Here is an 18,143-nt window from a genome sequence, read left to right on the forward strand (position 1 = left end):
AGCATATCCCTTCTTCTGTCATGCTCCTGGATTAGAGGCCACATCCATATGATCTGTATTTGAGCTGGGTCTGAGTTTTGTTGCAGCTTTAGCTTGACTCAGCCTTATCTGATTTCAGATGTTTTGACAGTGGGGTTAGAACTTTGCATTCAGCAGTATCAGTTATCTGAGAACGTTGAGGACTCTGGAGAGCTCTCTGTGTTTCACAGCTGAGTTTCCAGCTTTTGGAATAAGGGAAGATCTCTCCCTGCTTTAGGGCTAGCCACTTGGGTCTTGGATTCCTTCAGAGTTTTTTTTTTTTTTCTCCCCACATTTGCTTCTTGTTTCTGTACTTGAAAGAGTACTTTCAGCTTGGCTATTTCTCCCCTGGCCTTTGCAGGTCAGCTGCCCTAACCTCTGTGAAGGCCCTGACAGGTGTCTCCCAGCTCTCCTGCCCTGTTCCTAGTTGTCAGTGGTTGAAAGTTCTTGGGCCTCTGATGGATCACTCACCTTTCCCCGCAGTCCACCTCCCACCCTGCCTTCTGAGGATGGATGCAGTACATTTTGGGGAGACCCTACACACACCTTAGGGAGTTCCTCCTGCCCAGCTCCTGTACTTACCCTGAACAGTAGAATGCAGACCAGTGGGGAAGAGTTGGCAGGTGGAGGGAAATGTGCTCTGTGGTTAGGGGTCCCTGAGATGCTAATCTGCCATGCCAGACCATACACAGCTGTTAAAAGTTTGGCTGGTCTCTTCCACCCCTGTCTCTGGCAGAGTCCTCTTCTTCCTGCCATTCTTCCAGGATGAGCACAGACAACAGGACTCCTCTTTCCTGTGAAGGACTCATGTTCTCCAGTTTATTTAAAGTTCTTTGTGTCCTCAGCTTTCTGATGGGTTAATAAAACAGAATTTTCAGTGTATTTGGCTTTTCTGTTTGTTAGAATGAGGGCAGTTCTCTTGTATCTCAGTTAGAAGTGGAACCCAGGCATGCTGTGAAGATACTACCAACTCCATGGTTTTAAGACACTACAAACTCAAACTCACTGCTGTCAAGTCAATTCTGACTCATAACGACCCTATAGGGCAGGGGAGAACTGCCCCATAGGGTTTCCAAGGAGTGCCTGGTAGATTCAAACTGCTGACCTTTTGGTTAGCAGCCATAGCTCTTAACTACTGTGCCACCAGGGTTTCCTAAGACACTACAGGTAGAGCAAATCATTTGGGATCTGATGTGTGTTTCTAAATTTTCAGAGGAGTTTTTTTTTTTCTCCTCCACCTATGCTGAAGTTGAGACAGGAAGTTTTTTTTTTTTTAATGGGGGACCGTTTATTTTTAGTTTATTCTTCCATGGAAGATATAGCCTCTTGGGGTCTTAGCTTTATGGGGATTATTTTAGGCTCCCTTTTATCATGGATGGAAACCCTGGTGGTGTAGTAGTTAAGAGCTATGGCTGCTAACCAAAAGGTCTGCAGTTCGAATCCACCAGGCGCTCCTTGGAAGCCCTATGGGGTAGCTCTCCTCTGTCCTATAGGGTCACTATGAGTCAGAATCGACTCAACAGACAGTGGGTTTTTTTTTTTTTTTTTTGTCATGGATGGCTCTAATCTTGTTTCTTTGTGGCCATTGAGATGGAAGTTCAAGGTCACCAGGAGTCAGAGTCTTACCTTGTAGTAAAAGCACATGCCTTCCTAAATGGACACAGGAATGTAGGGTGGAGAGAATGATTGTGCAAGTAGGAGTACATAGCAAGGTGTGTATACGATTTTGTATGAGAGACTGACTTGATTTGTAAACTGTCACTTAAAGCACACACACACAAAAAAAAAATTAAAAAAAAAAAAAGCACACGACTTCTAGGGGAAAGCAGCTTGGATGTTGGACCACCTCTTTGGATATATCTTTTATTTCGTTTTTGACCCCTGAGGATTTCTTACTTTTTTATAGGTTTCTGAAATCATTTCAAAAGATTAAAAAATATTTAATTCAACATTTTGATTGTTTTAGGAAAATTGTTTTAAGTCATATATTGACTCTTATACCACTAGAAATGGAACTCCCTTAATTTTTAAATATGTGATTTTTTAATGAAAGAAAAATAACATGCCTTACAATCTTTAGCAATTGTATAAATGCATTAATAGACTTACAAATTTTCTTTTAACGGTAATCTACAGAGTGACTGTGCATAAATAGATGCCAGATAATTGCCGACACTCAGGATGTAACCCAATTTGTATCTGTTTGAAGGTCTTAAAAGTTTGAGTGTTATTGGTAAAAATATTCAACAGTGATTACAAGAGTAAATAAAAGAAAATTGATAGAATGGGCACTGTGGGATTAAAAGTGGGTTTTCTAATACTTAATATAGAACCATTCATTAATTTAAGGAGCTCCAGTGATGCAGTGGTTAAGTGCTCGGCTGCATACTGAAAGGTTGGTGGTTCGAACCCACCAGCCCTCTGCAGGAGAAAGATGGGGCAGTCTGCTTCTGTAAAGATTACGGCCTTGGAAACCCTCTGGGGCAGTTCTTCTCTGACCTGTAGGGTTGTTATGAGTTGGAATCGACTCGACGGTGATGGATTATTCATTAATTTAATGAATAGTGCGTTAGTTGCCTATACTTAGAAATGTTATCAGACTTATAGGGAAGATTATGGATAATAAAATGGGTTGAGATCTGATACGAAAAAATGTAAAGTGGCATTTTTTCTTTACATTGGCTAAAACTGTCAGATCTTGTTTAAAGTGATTGTGGCAAAGGAGAATGTCATGACTGAGGTCATGTATAGTTTAAAGGAAAATGTCTTATCGAGGTGATCATTCCTATTACAGGGAAACTGCGTTCCCCTTGTCATCTTTGCTTTTATTTGTGAAGATAGACATCATATCATTATTTTCTTGCCTCCTCATCACAAACCCACATTTTTGTTGTTGTTGATCTCTGCTAAGCAAGCTCACCCAGGTCATCTGCTGGCAATGTTATGTGTAAGTTGTCTAGAACCACAGTTAACCTGTTATGTTTTTAGCCCCTGTTCCTCTTATATTTATTGTGTACTTACTAAGGGCTTAACGTCTGTTAACTTATTTAGGGAGGTACTGTTTTTTCCCCTTTTACAGATAAGGCATCTGAGGCACAGAGAGGGTAAGTAACTGGCCCAAAGCCATCCTTCTAGTAAATGGCAGAGCTGGGATTTGAACCCCGGCAATGTGCACTATATTAACTGCCGTGGGTGATATGACTGGGCCCTCCAGTCTCACCGCTCTTCTTCTCAGTTAAATTTGACTCATGTAGCCTGAGTTTAGATTACACAGGCTAACTAAAATGTGGCTTTTGTCTGAAATGATATCATTAATTGGAAAGATGAACTGGGCATAAATCTAATGGTCTCATATAAATGAGTTTTATTAGCTAGAGTGATGAAATAACGGGAAAACAAATTGTTCTATAATATATGCTGCTTGATAACAAAATATCTTATGGATATGGGTTCTTTTGAGGGGATTATATTTTAAAAGGAATTCTTAGTTACTTATGGAAATGGGGACTTGGCTGTGTCCTGTCATTAACTTCTTCATGCAGGTCTTTGCCCTGACTTCCTGCGAACTTCACGGGGCAGGCACTGTTTCTTGTTTATTTTGGCATTCAGTTTGATATCTTGCATCCTTCCTGGTACCTAGAGGAGAAGATGATAGAGAAAAAGAGCGTGGACATTTGGGTGAGGTTGACCTGAGTGTGAATCCCAGCTGCCAGTTGGATCGGGGGTTGGCAAACTACGGCCTGTGGGCCAAATCCAGCCAGCTGCCTATTTTTGTAAATACCTCTTTTACTGGAATATAGCCACACCCATTTGTTTACACCTTGTCCTACAATGACAAAGTTGAGTAGCTCCAACAACTCTATAGTTGAGCAAGCCTACAATAGAAAATATCTGGCCAGTCATAGAAGAAGTTTGATGACCCTGTTTGGATGATCTTGGGCAAGTTACCTATCTCCTGAATTTTAGTTTCTCATCTATAAATTAGGAATATTAATTGTCTCATACATTTGTGTCAAGGAAGGGAGGTAAAGTACATGATGTTTCTGGCATGGTACCTGGTACGTATGAGGCCTTCAATGCATGGTTTCTGTCTTAGTCATCTAGTGCTGCTGTAACGGAAATACCACAAGTGAATGTCTTTAACAAACAGAAGTTTATTCTCTCACAGTCTAGTAGGCTGGAAGTCCAAACTCAGGGCATCAGCTCCAGGGGAAGGCTTTCTCTGTCAACTCTAAAGGAAGGTACTTGTCACCAGTCTTCCCCCTGGACTAGGAGGTTCTCTGCACAGGAACCCTAGGTCCAAAGGATGTGTTATGCTTCTGGTGCTGTTTTCTTGGTGGTATGAGGTCCCCTGTCTCTCTGCTCACTTCTCTCTTTTATGTCTCAAAAGAGATTGGCTCAAGAAACCATCTAGCCTTGTAGCTTGAGGTCCTGCCTCAGTAGCATAACTGCCACTAAGCCCACCTCATTAACATCATAGAGGTAGAATTTACAACACATAGGAAAATCACATCAGATGACAAAATGGTAGACAGTCACACAGGACTGGGAATCATGGCCCAGCCAAGTTGACAGATATTTTTAGGGGACCCCATTCAATCCATGACAGTCTCTGTTCTAATAGTGATTATAAGTGGTATTTAATTTAATGAATAGAAGTTCTGAAGGACACGCTATCATGGCCTTACTTTCTTTTTGAACTCTGTCACTGATTTTAAGATGAGCGATATTCGCACAGCTAGAATGTTTGGTAGGAGCTGGCCTTTATTTGCACTAGGCATTATTCAGGCCCTAAAGGAAACTTGGCCACTGTGCAGGTAATGGTGGACTCAGTAATTTTTTGAGTTGTGAGTATTTTTCTCTGACAGGTAATGTACTATTTAAACAAAGGGAAAAAAAGATTAAAAACGATTTTATCTGATAGTGCCTTCTCCTGGGCTGTGAACATAAGCATTTAGTGAAACTTCAGTTGAAGGACTGACTGGTTGGCATGTGTGTGTTTCTCCTAGATCAATTAGTTTGAGCCAGGAGAGACAGATGATGAGTCAAACAAATGATGTAATTTGACCTGACTTTTTTCTTTACCACTTATGTTTTTAAAACAAACGTGACTGGAATGAACAGAAAGCATAGTACCATATAAATAACTTATAGTATACCTACAAAAAAAAAAAAAAAAAAACCCCAAACCTGTTGCCGTCAAGTTGATTCCAATTGATAACAGCCCTATAGGACAGAGTAGAACTGCCCCATAGGGTTTCCAAGGAGTGGCTGGTGGATTTGAACTGCCGGCCTTTTGGGTACTAGCCGAGCTCTTCACCACTCGTTGTGCCACCAGGGCCCCACGGGTATACTTAGCCATACGTATTCTTGTTCTTTGCTAAGAAATAAGATTTCTCAAGTAATTTCATGGCAAAAATAACTCCATGCCTGCAGCACCTTTTCCTTAAAGTTAACTTCATTAAGTGAAAATACTTTTTGCAGGTTTTTCAATCCTTACGTCATTTTGAAGATTTTTTCTCTGCCCTGTTTTGCCATAATTTATCATTGATCTAACGAATATGTATTGAGTACGTATTCTCTACAGGGTATCATGATAGAGGAAGAGAGATTCAGCTGGCAGACTCTCTCATACAACCATTGAGTTTACAGTTTAATGAGGATCACAGAAAGAATTCAACATATAGTTACAAGAGTAATGAGTTAATAAAAAGTACCAGTGGATGGTATGAGAGAGAAGTAACTGGGTCTGTGGTTTGAGGAGGCTTCTCTGAGGGAGTAACATTTATGTTTCTTTTTTAAAATTTTAAAATTTTTTTTTAGGTGAAGGTTTACAGAACAAACTAGTTTCTCATTAAACAGTACACATATTGTTTTATGAGATTGGTTAACAGCCCCACAACATGTCAACACTCTATCTTCTCAACCTTGAGTTCCCCTATTACCAGCTTTCCTATTCCCTCCTACCTTCTAGTCCTTTCCCCTGGCTGGTGTGCCCCTTTAGTCTCATTTGTTTTAGTGGCCTGTCCACTCTGGCTGAAGGGTGATCCTCAGAAATGACTTCATTACTGAGCTGAAACAGTGTCTGGGGGCCATACTCTCAGGGTTTCTCCAGTCTCTGTCAGGCCAGCAAGTCTGGTCTTTCTTTTTGAGTTACAATTTTGTTCCACATTTTTGTTCAGCTCTATCCAGGACCCTCTCTTGTGATCCCTGTCAGAGTAGTCAGTGGTGGTAGCCAGGCACCATCTAGTTGTACTGGACTCAGTCTGGTGGAGACCGTGGTAGTTGTGGTCCATTAGTCCTTTGGGCTAACCTTTCCCTTGTATCTTTAGTTTTCTTCATTCTTTCTTGCTTGAGGGAGTACATTTAGTAACACTTCAAGGCTGCTGTCTTAGTTCTCTAGTGCTGCAGAAATACCACAAGTGTGTGACTTTAACAGACAGAAATGTATTTTCTCACAGTTTAGGAGGCTGGAAGTCCCAATTCAGGGCCCCAGCTCTTGGGGAAGGCTTTCTCTCTCTTTGGCTCTGGGGAAAGGCCCTTGTCTCTTTTCAGCTTCTGTTCCTCCATTCCTTGGCGATCTTCAGGTGGCCTGACATCTATCTTTCCCCATCTCTGCTTGCTCCTCTGTGCCTCATCTGCACATTTTATATCTCAAAGGTGATTGGCTTAAGACACACTGTATACCGATATGACCTCATTACCATAATAAAGAAAACCTATTCACAAATGGGATTATATCCACAAGTATAGAGGTTAGGATTTACAACACAAATTTTTGGGGGAACACTATTCAATTCATAACAGATACATTCAGTTTAATTAGTGAAAAATGGAACAGAGTGGGTCTGAAATGTTTGGGCATGAGAGAGCCATAGGGTATCCGAGGTGGGGAGTGGTGTACAGTGAGGCTGGAGAAGGCCAAGGCTTGACAATGCTGGCCCTTTCAGGCCTCATTTAGTGCCGAGAAGCAGTTAAAGCCCACTCTGGTGGGGTCCAGAGTGTCCACAGGTGACTATTGCAGTAGTTTAGATCAGGTGAAGGGTGCTGGAGGCATCATGTTAAGGTGATGGCAGTGATGTGGAGAGAAGAGGATGATTTGAATCTAGGATGAGAGGACGTAAATGTCTTCCAGCATGAGCTAGAATGGATGGTGGGATTGACAGCACTTTCTTGATTGGATCTAGGATGAGAGAGGACGTAAATGTCTTCCAGCATGAGTTAGAAGGGATGGTTGGTGCCACGGATGGGAAACTGTTGAGGATCCAGGTTTGGGAAGAAGAGGTGGGGTCAGTTTTGTGAGTGTTTGAGTTGCTTGGCAGACATCCTTGTGGAGCTATCAGTTAGTGGCCTCAGGAGGTAAATGTTTGAGTCATTGGCCTCAGAGAGTGGTTGGAATCAGGTTGTGATCAGATAGCCTGGCAGGCTTGGGAAGCATGAGTAAGAAGAGAATTGGGCCGATTACAGAAATCGCAGTGTCTGACGAGAGTGGCAGAGAAGGCTGATTGAGGAAGGAGGCTGAGATGCCGACTAGGAGTGCAATGGGGGGAGGGGACACGGAATGCTGCCAAGAGGTCAGGCAGACCAAGGATTAAAGTGGTCAGTCGGATTTTGTGACGTGGCGCCACTGGTGACCCTAGAAAGAGCAAGTTTCATATTGTGGTGGATGGGAGTCTTCTTAACTCCACCTAAAATCTTGAGTCTAAATACTCTGTTTTAGAGAACTTTCCCTCCTCTTGTAGTTGTGTTCTGGAGCATGTGTACCTTGTAATAATCCTAATCAGGTGCTTTTTAAGCAGCTTCCGTGCTGCTTTGTTGTATTTAACTCTCCTAACTTGTCCCCGTAGGCTACTTCTCACTACTCCTTCCATTAGTCAGGCATCTGATTCTCTCCCGACTGAGATCTTTGCAGCGCACACTCTCCTCTGCTGCCTCCGCTCTGATACCAGCAGCGTCTGCTGTGAAGTGAAAGTAGCATTTTGCTGAGCATTTGTTTCCTTCTCTCTTTCTTTTTCTCCCCCTTGCAGGTGTGTTAAATTACTGGGAAAAAAATAGATTTGAGAACTTTTAATAATGTGAGTTGTCATCCTCATCACCATCATCATCATCTTCTATGTTTTGCATTGAGAATTTTTGCTTTGGTTATGTTCTTCACCAAAGCCAGCTATCCCAAACCTCCCCATGGGACTCTATGGCTTTGAAGCACAGATAGAGAAACTTCTCCCTTGGCTTCTTACCTCCTTGAGCTGTGGATTCAGATTCATATGCACTGGGCACCTCTAGCTCCCTGGAACCTTTAATAGTCACCCAGGAAATTTCAAACAGATGTGCAGAGAGAGACTTTGCAGAGGCACAAAACCTGTGGGCACTACCTGCTTGTTTGCCTTTTTGGCTCGCCACTACGAGTTATATACTGTTGTGAACTAACCCATTGCCATCGAGTTGCTGCCGACTCTTAGCGACCCTATAGAACAGAGTAGAACTGACCCATAGGGTTTCCAAGCAGTGGCTGGTGGATTTGAACTGACACCTTTTTTGGTTAGCAGCTGAGCTCTTAACTTGTATGCCACCAGGGCTCCACAGGTTTTATATGTGTGTGTGTGTGTGTGTGTGTGTGTGTGTATATATATCTCAAACCCATTGCAGTTGAGTCAATCCTGACTCATAGCAACCCTATAGGACAGGGTAGAACTGCCCCATAGAGTTTCCAAGGAGAACCTGATGGATTCGAACTGCCAACCTTTTGGTTAGCAGCCATAACACGTAACCGCTATGTCACTAGGGTTTCCACAGGTTGTATAGATATGTGGATTTCTCCTCCTTGTTTTGGTATTTTTCTGCACAGAGAAATAAAAGCTATGAAGTTTGACACTCCATTATTAATAGTAGATATGAGTTAGAGCGATTCCTTAGAAAGCTAGGTGAAGCTGTCAAAATTAGTTAAGGGAGAATAAGGTAAAGAAATTTTATATCTAAAATTAGAGAAGGAGGGAAAAAAAAAAAAAACCCAAGGCAGCCTATAAATATTTTTTAAATGTATTAATGCCGCAAACTGGGAGCATACCTTGGAAGTTAAAAATGAAAAGAAATTACTTAGGCATTTAATTAAAAAAAAAATTCTAGGTCAACAGTAGTCTTTCTGCTTTCTGCCCTGTTTTCTTCTCATATGTGTATAGTGAGAAAAAACTAATAAAATCTCTTAACAATAGTTGTAATAATGGTAGTCGTCTTGGAGTGGTACAGTATCTACTAACCCAGGACATGTAAAGGTACTAAACAAGATAAACATTCGGGGGGAGGATGAAGGAAAACATTTCATGGTGCTGTTTTCTGGGCTGCATACCTTGGTTTGGGCAGAACAAAGTTTCCAACACTTTGGTCCACAGAAAGAGTAGGGCCCATAATGGTATTTTAATGAAAAGAGTATCTTTTTAAAACAACTCCTTGCTTATCATTGTATCACAAAGAAGCCTACTAACACCATTTTTCAGCCATCTGTGTACATGAGTAAATTCCTAGAGCAAGGGAGAACCCCTCAGAATTTGTGTTCTCAGCTGCAGAATTCCAGTACCCGTTTCTCCAGGATGTGTGTTCCTAGGGGCAGAATCCCAGATCATGTCTCTCCAGGCTGCTGAGCTCTGTGTCACAGCCTTTCCCCAGAGATGGCAATTTAAGTGACACCAGGACACTGAAGGCTTCATCTGGGAGACATGCATATTCAGAATATTTTTGGGTGTACCCTCCCCTTCCCACCTCTCATTTTTCCTGTCCCTTCTTGACTACTCAGAGGTAGAAAGGCCTTCATGGTGTAACTCTGGATGGTTTTAATTTTAAAATAAGGTATTAAAGGTTCCGGGCACTTTTAGACAAACGGTATAGCTTTTGTTGTGTGGGTCTGATAATTGTCCGGTGTTTTTCCCTAGGAATGCTGTCTCTGCAATTTGAGAGGAGGTGCCCTTAAGCAGACTAAGAACAACAAGTGAGTACTGCACCGGCTGTGTTGCCCTTCATTGTGTGTCCTTTCTCCTTCCTGGAATGTCAGACCTCTAGATGACAGTTTGCTTTACCTCCCATTATCACACACATTGTCCCAAAGCTTTGGTAACCATTGTCCCAAAGCTTTGGTAACCAGGTCTGAGGTTGGGTTGCCGTGTGTGTCTTCAGAGATCGTTACTGATATCCCTTTCACCTTGGCTGGGTTAGGGGGTTGCTTCTGTTCTAGGTCTTTGACACAATAAGGAATAAGCCCTCTTTTAGTAATGAACAGAGTTTTTAAAATGCAGGCAGCCAATATCATCCAGGCCCTGTTATAATCCCAGTGTTTGATAAGATGTTATTTGAATCCTGTTTGTCTAATAAAAGCAGGGTATATCTGAAAACAGTGAAATCTGTTCTCTAGATAAATCAGTCATAGACATTAAAACACAACCATTTACTTCTAACACCAGGGAATTAACAAGAAAGTTATGTGCACTGAGATAGAAAGGACAGGAGAAAACACTGATTTTTAAGATTCAAAGGGGGCAGATGGAAAATAGGAAGAGAGTCTAGAAAGGAAGTTGTACGTGAATATAAGTGGAAGGTAATCTGGCTTTTGTGGCTGTCACCGAAATATATTTTCGAGTGAATTTCATTTTTATTCTCATGACCCAGTTTTAATTTCGAAAGATTCCTTCTACAGGGTCCTTTGAAAGTAGAGACATATAGAAAATGGTTTAAGCAGAGGTTCCAAGCTGGCACTCAAGGGCCAAATCTAGCCCAAAGGAGTGTTTTGTTTGACCCACATACATTTTATAGATTGGATCCAAAGTTTAAAGATTGAGAGATTTTGCATTAAAATCAAGATTTTTCATCTTTGCTTGAAAAACGATTGTACCTCTCTATATGGCTGTCACCAGTTGGGATGAGAATCTGGCCTAAAGGAGGCCAAGACCCCTCAAATGACAGGACTTGCCAGTATACACCTACCCGCTTACACCCTGCCTGGCTCTGGGAGCATTGGAGGTAGGATCCCTGGTACATTGTAACCAATGAGTTAGTATGATTATGTATCTATGCACAGTTCTGATTCTTTACCAGGAAGTATAAAGGCATGTATCATTTCTACGTTGGTAAGGTTTAGTCTAAGAAACTATTTTTGCTTAGCTTTAGCTTTTCATTCTTCCCCAGTTGATACGACTGGCGTCACATTAAAAGTGTTGACTGGTTCTGGCATGTTGCTCAGGTTTTGCAGACTCAGATGCTGTCGGTGGGTTACTGTAAAGACAGAGGTGGTCAGAAGTTCTTGTCCTACCCTTGGACTGGAACCAAAAGAAATAGTGTCCCCTATCTTATATACATAAACTAATGCCATAATGCTATAAAAAAAAAAATTTTTATAGCATTATGGCATTAGTTTATGTATATAAGAATGCCCTGATGGGTTTGATGCTTGCGTTGACCTCTCTTCCTGTCATCCTTAAGAGCAGGATGGAGTTTTATGGGTTTTCAATGAAACGGATATACTTCATCTTAAAAAAAAGTTGTGAGATTTGATATTTTTTCAAGATCTCATTAAACCTCATGAGTGTCTATATTTGGGGGATAACCTTTATGAAAAACTTGATAGTGTTATTGGGGGAGCTCTCACTTTTCTGGAGCATTTCAGAATTTGCAAGGAGATGTTAGGTTTTAAAGTAGGAAATGAGGGAACAAGTTAAGTTTCATTTGTCCCTATCTTTGAGTTTTTTGATAATGATAAGATTACAATGAAAAACAATCTAATTAAAAATATGGTCAATCTGAATCTCTCTAAAATATTTTTTGCCACTTGAACTAGCTTGCTTTATGACATATATATTATGGAAAAAAAGCTATATGCTATGCCCTGTTATTACTTAGTCTTTTGCCATATAATGATTAGCATAGTTATATTAAGCACTGTATATTTCTGTAAGTGAAAAAATATTTCAGTGTTTTATAGATCAATATAGAAAAATATATGTATATTAAGAGGATTGAGTCCTTGGTCGTAACCTAGTTCTTCATGTCAGGTGTGGGCATGTGTGGTATTGAGTTCATCCGGGTATCATCCAGGAGGTTTAAGGTCCAAAAAGTCTGTTTGCCATGAATTTAGGCCTTTGGCTTTCTTTCTCATCTGTGTGTTTTCCGTCTGCGAGAATCGACATCACTAGTTTGAAGTACGAGGGTCTGCAAGTGTAGGGGACGTTTGTTGACCTTTAATGTTTCCTTTTCTGTAGGTGGGCTCATGTCATGTGCGCTGTCGCGGTCCCAGAAGTTCGATTCACTAATGTCCCAGAAAGGACACAGATAGATGTAGGCAGAATCCCTTTACAGAGGCTAAAATTGGTGAGTGGCAAAGCTTCTTTTTTACCTCATAAATTAGAGTCAGTTTCAAGTTCTGCATTTTTTCTATTATCAGTGTACATGTTCGAAAGGTAATTTTACCCCAGCTTCTTGTTATTATTCCACCCTTATTTGCCTTTAGCCTAAATTTACTTCCCCATATGTATTCTTTCTCTGATTAGGTTGTAAGTCTGTGTATATATGCTTCCTTAAATTCTGTGTGCAGTGAGGCGGAGGATTAATAACAGTGCCTGAATTAACGTGAACTTTCAAACTAAAGGATATCTAGAAAGATTTATCAGCAAGAGACCCAGGCTCTCAACTCTATTTGAATTGTTTGGTTTTTCTTTCCCTTGCCTCTTCTTGGTTGGCCTTACTTGACAAAATGTATCTAACCTAATTCCACTTTCTCTTCACCACTAAGGGATTTGCAGAGAATACAAAAACTTTTATTACAGAGGGATTTTCTCACATATGAATAGATACAAGTCATTTTATTTTCCAAACTCTTCGGCTGATTATCTTCTGACCTGCATAGAAACTTTTATAAAATTCTTCCTACTGGTTCTCTTTGTGTTTCTAACTGAAAAGATGGGTCTTTAATGTCCTTCACATTGAAGTTACCTTGTAGTTCTGTTAAATTATGAGCCAACAGATCATTAGTTTAGGCCCTTACATTTCTGTTTAATGAGAATTTTCCCTAAAGTTAAACTCCATGACCTTAAAATACCGGAGCATGTCTTATGGTGGACTTCATGCTCTGGAATGTCTTCAGTCCTTTCCATTTTTAACTTAATGTCCTTCCACTGTGGAACATTTCAGGCACTGTAGCTACAACTCTGTCTCCCCGACTATTGCTTGTTTTGTTACTGGTCTTACCCACAAAGCGGGGAGCTGGGTGAGCTGTTTGGGGGCCTCTCTCAGCAACTCAATCCAGCCAACTGTCTTTTGTTTTCAGACAAGTGAACAATGAACACTGTCATTCCTCCTCATAGTTCCATCAAGAGTTTCACTTTGCGAGAAAGCGTGTGGCCCTTTCGTGGACCTGGTGGTTGCTGTTGGCTGGTAGGAATGGTGGGAGCAGGAAGCTCAGGACGTGGTAGTTGAGGTTTTGTGAACTAAGATGGAAGTGAATGGATGGTTGCCATCGAAAAGTCACAGTGAGTCTCAGCAGAGTTGAGAAGAGAGTAAAATTGTTCAGCTCTTGGACTTCCCCGAGAAAACTTGAAATCTTATACCCTGGCCACAGATTCAAAAACAACAACAAAAAAAATATGCGAGAATTAGGACTGCAAGCCAGGCTGCCCAAAACATGTTGAGAAATACTAACAAATGTATAACGTTTTAATTTTTTTCTGATTGTAAAAGTAATATGTATTGGTACACATTCAGACATTACCCTTTTAAGTAACCTCCTGAGGGATAACTTCCACTCACAGTGTAGTGCCCCTCAGAATGCTTCTGCTTAAGAAGCTGTGTTTCGGCGGTCCTACTCTGTGGATGCTTCCTTCGTGATTTAATGCTACCGGCACCAGTCTCAAAGGGTTTCGGAGAGAAAGCGGGGAAGGATGACATGGGGTACTTACTGCAACCCCATTCCAGAAGTATACTTGTGTCTAAAAATCTGGTGATTGCATTTGAAAATGGTGAAATGGTAAGTTTTCTTCACCATACTGTGCTTCTTCTTATTTGTGTACATCACGTATTTCTTATGCTTTCCATCCCGAATCAGTTGGTACCTTTCAAAGAATCTGCCTTGACTGAATTTAAGACCATCTGAAGTCTATTTGGAGCCCTAGTGATGCAGTGGTTAAGAGCTTGGCTGCTAACCAAAACGTCATAGCTCAAATCCACCAGGCACTCCTTGGAAACCCTACGGGGAAGTTCTGCTCTGCCCTGTAGGGTCGCTATGAGTCGGAATTGACTCGAGGCAACAGGCTTAAAGCTTATTCATCCCTGGGTGGTGCAAACGGTTAAGCACTTGACTGGTAATTGAAAGGCTGGCAGTTCGAACCCACACAGAGTGCCTCAGAGGAAAGGCCTGGTGATCTACTTCCAAAAGGTCACAGCCTTAAAAGCCCTTTGGAGCCGTTCTTCCAAGGTAGATTTGTTTGTTCCTCTGGCAGTCGATGGCGCATTTAATATGCTTCGCCAGCGCCGTAATTCAGATGCATCAGCTCTTTGGTCATCCTTATCCATTGCCCAGCTTTTGCACGCATATGAGGCAATTGGAAATGCCATGGCTTGGGTCAGGTGCACGTTAGTCATCAGAGTAATGGTGGTAAATTCATAAAGTGTGTACCGCTGTGCAGACTTAGATGTGCTGCATGTGTGTGTCTACTGTATGTGACGGTACTCTCAAGCAAGGCATCGATTTTCTTACTTGCATCACAGGGAATGTGCGATTTGGTTATAGAGCCTAGCGGGACTTTGTAGAGCTTCTGAGATACTCATATGGCACTTGTCTTGTTGGCTGAGAGTTCTGACCTTGGACCCTGTGCTCAATCGGGTATTGAAACTGAAGTGATGGATGTAGGACAAGTTGTTCGTCCCCAAAGCAGCAGCAAGGGGACACTGAGCCTCTCCCCCGTGCCCACTAGGTGGTGCCGCCGCACCACATTCTCCTCACACCTTGCCTTTAAGCCAACTCCCTTAGCCAAGAGGCGAATCCGAGCCCTGTCCACACTGGGGCAGGTGTGTGTGTGTTGCCTGCTGGGGTACTGGCAGGTGCGTGTATGTGTTGCACGCTGGGGTGTTCTGTGCTGCTGCAGTGCATTCAAAGTACTGAATTCCAGAGGGCAATTTTTTAGTTCCGTTTTTTCATTTAGTCGTATAAAAAGAGCTGCTTTCCCTTGGAGCAAGTTAGTGTTTTTCTGTATAAGTAATAAGCAACACTAGTAACAGCTAGTGACTGCAGGAGGCTTCAAGAATGACTCGTGGTAAACATGAGTTTAAAATAGCTTCCAAAGTATGGAAGCTTTCTGTTAAACAAACAAACAACAACAAACAAACATTATTATTAGTGGTCTTTCCAGGATATAGAATACTGGAATTTATGCAGCAGCATTTGAATATTTTGGTAACACTGCTGTTAGCCTTTTATTTATTCATTCAACCTGCAGCTTTTGAACAGCACCTCTGCAAAATTTTTTTTGTGAAGAATGTAGAAAATTTGTTTACTTTAGCAGATTTTGACTCTTAACGTATAATGACCAGTTAAGGGAAAAAAGACAGCAAATGGCGAACAACCCTTTCAGTTCCCTTTAGTGGATTATTCTGAGCCTAAAATGGCGTGCACTTTTTGAAGGACCTTTAGCTCCTCCACCCACCTTGTTTGATAACATCACAGGTGTGGCCTCTAGTCATCACACAATAAAATGACCACCGATGATGACATGTGACTTATTTTCCAGACACACTGTTTTCTTTTAATTTCTGTAGCTGATAATTTTCACTACTTCAATAATACATTAATGATTTTTAAACTAAACAACATTATCTACAATGATTTCTGCCTTTCTTTTTTTCCCTTTCTTTCTTTAACAATATGGAGCTTTTGTGTAGAGTACCCATCTCGGGTTTCTTAGTGAGGTAATTGCTGATCCCAGTATAAAAGGTGCTGCAGATTGCCATCTAAAAGCACAAGTCATCTTGTTATAGAAAAGAAATGCCTGACAGTTACTTGAATGGGGCTTAAAAAACCAAAAGGAAAAAAAAAAAAAAACCAAAATCAGAATAAAATCATGCCATCGACTCGATTCTGACTCATAGTGACCCTTTAGGACAAAGTAGAGCTGTCCCATCAGATTTACAAGGCTGTAATTTCTATGGTTGCTGTGAGTTGGAAGCAGACTGCCCCATCTTTCTTTGGCATGGCGGCTGGTGGATTTGAACCACCAACCTTTTACTTAGCAGCTCAGTGCTTACCCACTGCCCCACCAGGGCTTCTTGAATGGGGCTAAGAGTAGGCCTGTTCAAAGGGGAGAATCACTTTCTCTATGGGCTTAAACATGGTGATTAAACATGCAGATTCTGAATTGCTTAGTGTTTTTTGTACCAACTCATTTGGAGTAAATTCCTTTGCTTCTGAATGGCTTTTCACTATGGGAATATTATCCTGTAGCAAGTCCTGTTATTCCCAACTTCTTTCCCATGTTCTCCAACACCTTCTCCCATCATCCAGAGAATACCAGAGCATTGGCAGCTGGTGAGCAGAAGAACGGGGCGGATGCTGTGGACGTTTGCTTCTCTACTTGAAGGATCTGGCCCACCCCAAGTGTGCTCAGGGATAGCCAGTGTAGGGACTTGTTCAAAGTCACAGGTGACAGGTACGCCTAAGGACAATGAGAAAAGAATTGTCCCCACATAATGCAGATTGGTCGCTAACCAGAAGACCAGCAGTTCTTCGAATCCACCAGCCGCTCCCTGGAAACCCTATGGGGCAGTTCTCCTCTGTGCTATAGTCACTGTGAGTTGGAATCGACTGGATGGCAACAGGTTTTTGAGTGCAGATTTGGGGATTCATTCAGAATTATTTCCTTTTCTTTTTCTTTCTGTCTTATTTCCTCTGTTGGCATGGTTGATTAGCCAGGGGCACCACTGAATCTCTGGAAGAGGAGTCAAATTGGTAAGGATGGAAACACAGCAAAAAAAGGAAGTAGGAAGCTACAAAACATAGATTAAGTTAGAATGCCATGTTTTTATTTTTTTGTAATAGACCAAAAAAAAAAAAAAAATACAGGTAAACATTAACAGAAAGAAGAATTAAGGACAGACGTTTGGAGAGGACAGACAGTGCTTGTACAGACAGTGCCTGACTTAAGACGTATTCAAGTTCAGACAAGCCACATTTACACCATTGTGTTTTTGGTACATCTTATCGTTAGTAATGTGTACTACATACGGCGTTGCAGCATGTAATTTGCTGATGTTATCATTCTCAGATGGTCACTCGCAGATGTTCAAAGACAAAGATTGGATTTATAAAGATATCGATAATAAAAGGCAATAATGAAAACTTAAAAAAAAAAAAAGATATTTTGACTTAAGTCAGAACCAACTTATGATGGAGTAGTTGGAACAAAACCGTGTCGCAAGCTGGGGACTACCTATATAGTATTATCACCCAGAAAGAAGGAAACAGTATCAACAAAAAGTCTGCAGATAACTCATGATTAAATTATAAAATTTAAGGGAAGAACATTTTCAAAACCCATCCAGAGGAATAAAAAAGCATAAATTTCTGGTATTTGTCACGTAATTTACATTATATTAATTCTGTGACATTTATAGTAATGTTTATTGCATGCGTTGATCACTTTCTGAAGGTTAAAGATCTGTGGGTTTTTTGTAAATAAAACAAACAGCAAGGCAAGTGGATTGTTAAGACATCTTGGAAAATAACAGCAGACCCTTAATTCCACTATTTGTTTTAAACACCCTTCCACTTAGAGAGGAGCTTTCCAAATCGGAGTGCTGTGGGAATGTTTCAGTATTGCGTTTCTTAATGCAAATGGTGCCACTCTTGGTTGATGTCATTGCGTAGAAAACTTGGCATCGTTCAGTGGCCCCAGATAGCGTCTGTTCTCAGGCCCGCCGCACACTGCCTTTGGTTCCCATGTCCCCAGGACTTGCTGTGATTTCTACATTAGAAATTCTATTTCTGCAGCCAAATTGAGGGAGAAATTAATTTTGGAATGGCTGATGTTGGCCCCAGGCATTTGATGACCTCTGATTTGTATTTAACAAGTGGACCCAGTAAAGGCTCAAGTGTTCTCTGA

General features: G+C 41.2%; 1 protein-coding gene across 1 annotated transcript in view; it reads left to right on the forward strand.

The window, feature by feature from the left end:
• The window catches only part of KDM4C (lysine demethylase 4C), a 384,820-nt gene that overhangs the window by 240,191 nt on the left and 126,486 nt on the right, over positions 1–18,143 (forward strand). The window contains exons 16-17 of the mRNA XM_049896778.1: positions 9,942–9,997; positions 12,258–12,366. Coding sequence (XP_049752735.1) covers positions 9,942–9,997; positions 12,258–12,366 — 165 coding nt within the window. The remainder of the gene's footprint in view (positions 1–9,941; positions 9,998–12,257; positions 12,367–18,143) is intronic.

This window comes from Elephas maximus, chromosome 9 (assembly GCF_024166365.1).
Source record: "Elephas maximus indicus isolate mEleMax1 chromosome 9, mEleMax1 primary haplotype, whole genome shotgun sequence".
In the NCBI taxonomy this organism is placed as follows: domain Eukaryota; kingdom Metazoa; phylum Chordata; class Mammalia; order Proboscidea; family Elephantidae; genus Elephas; species Elephas maximus.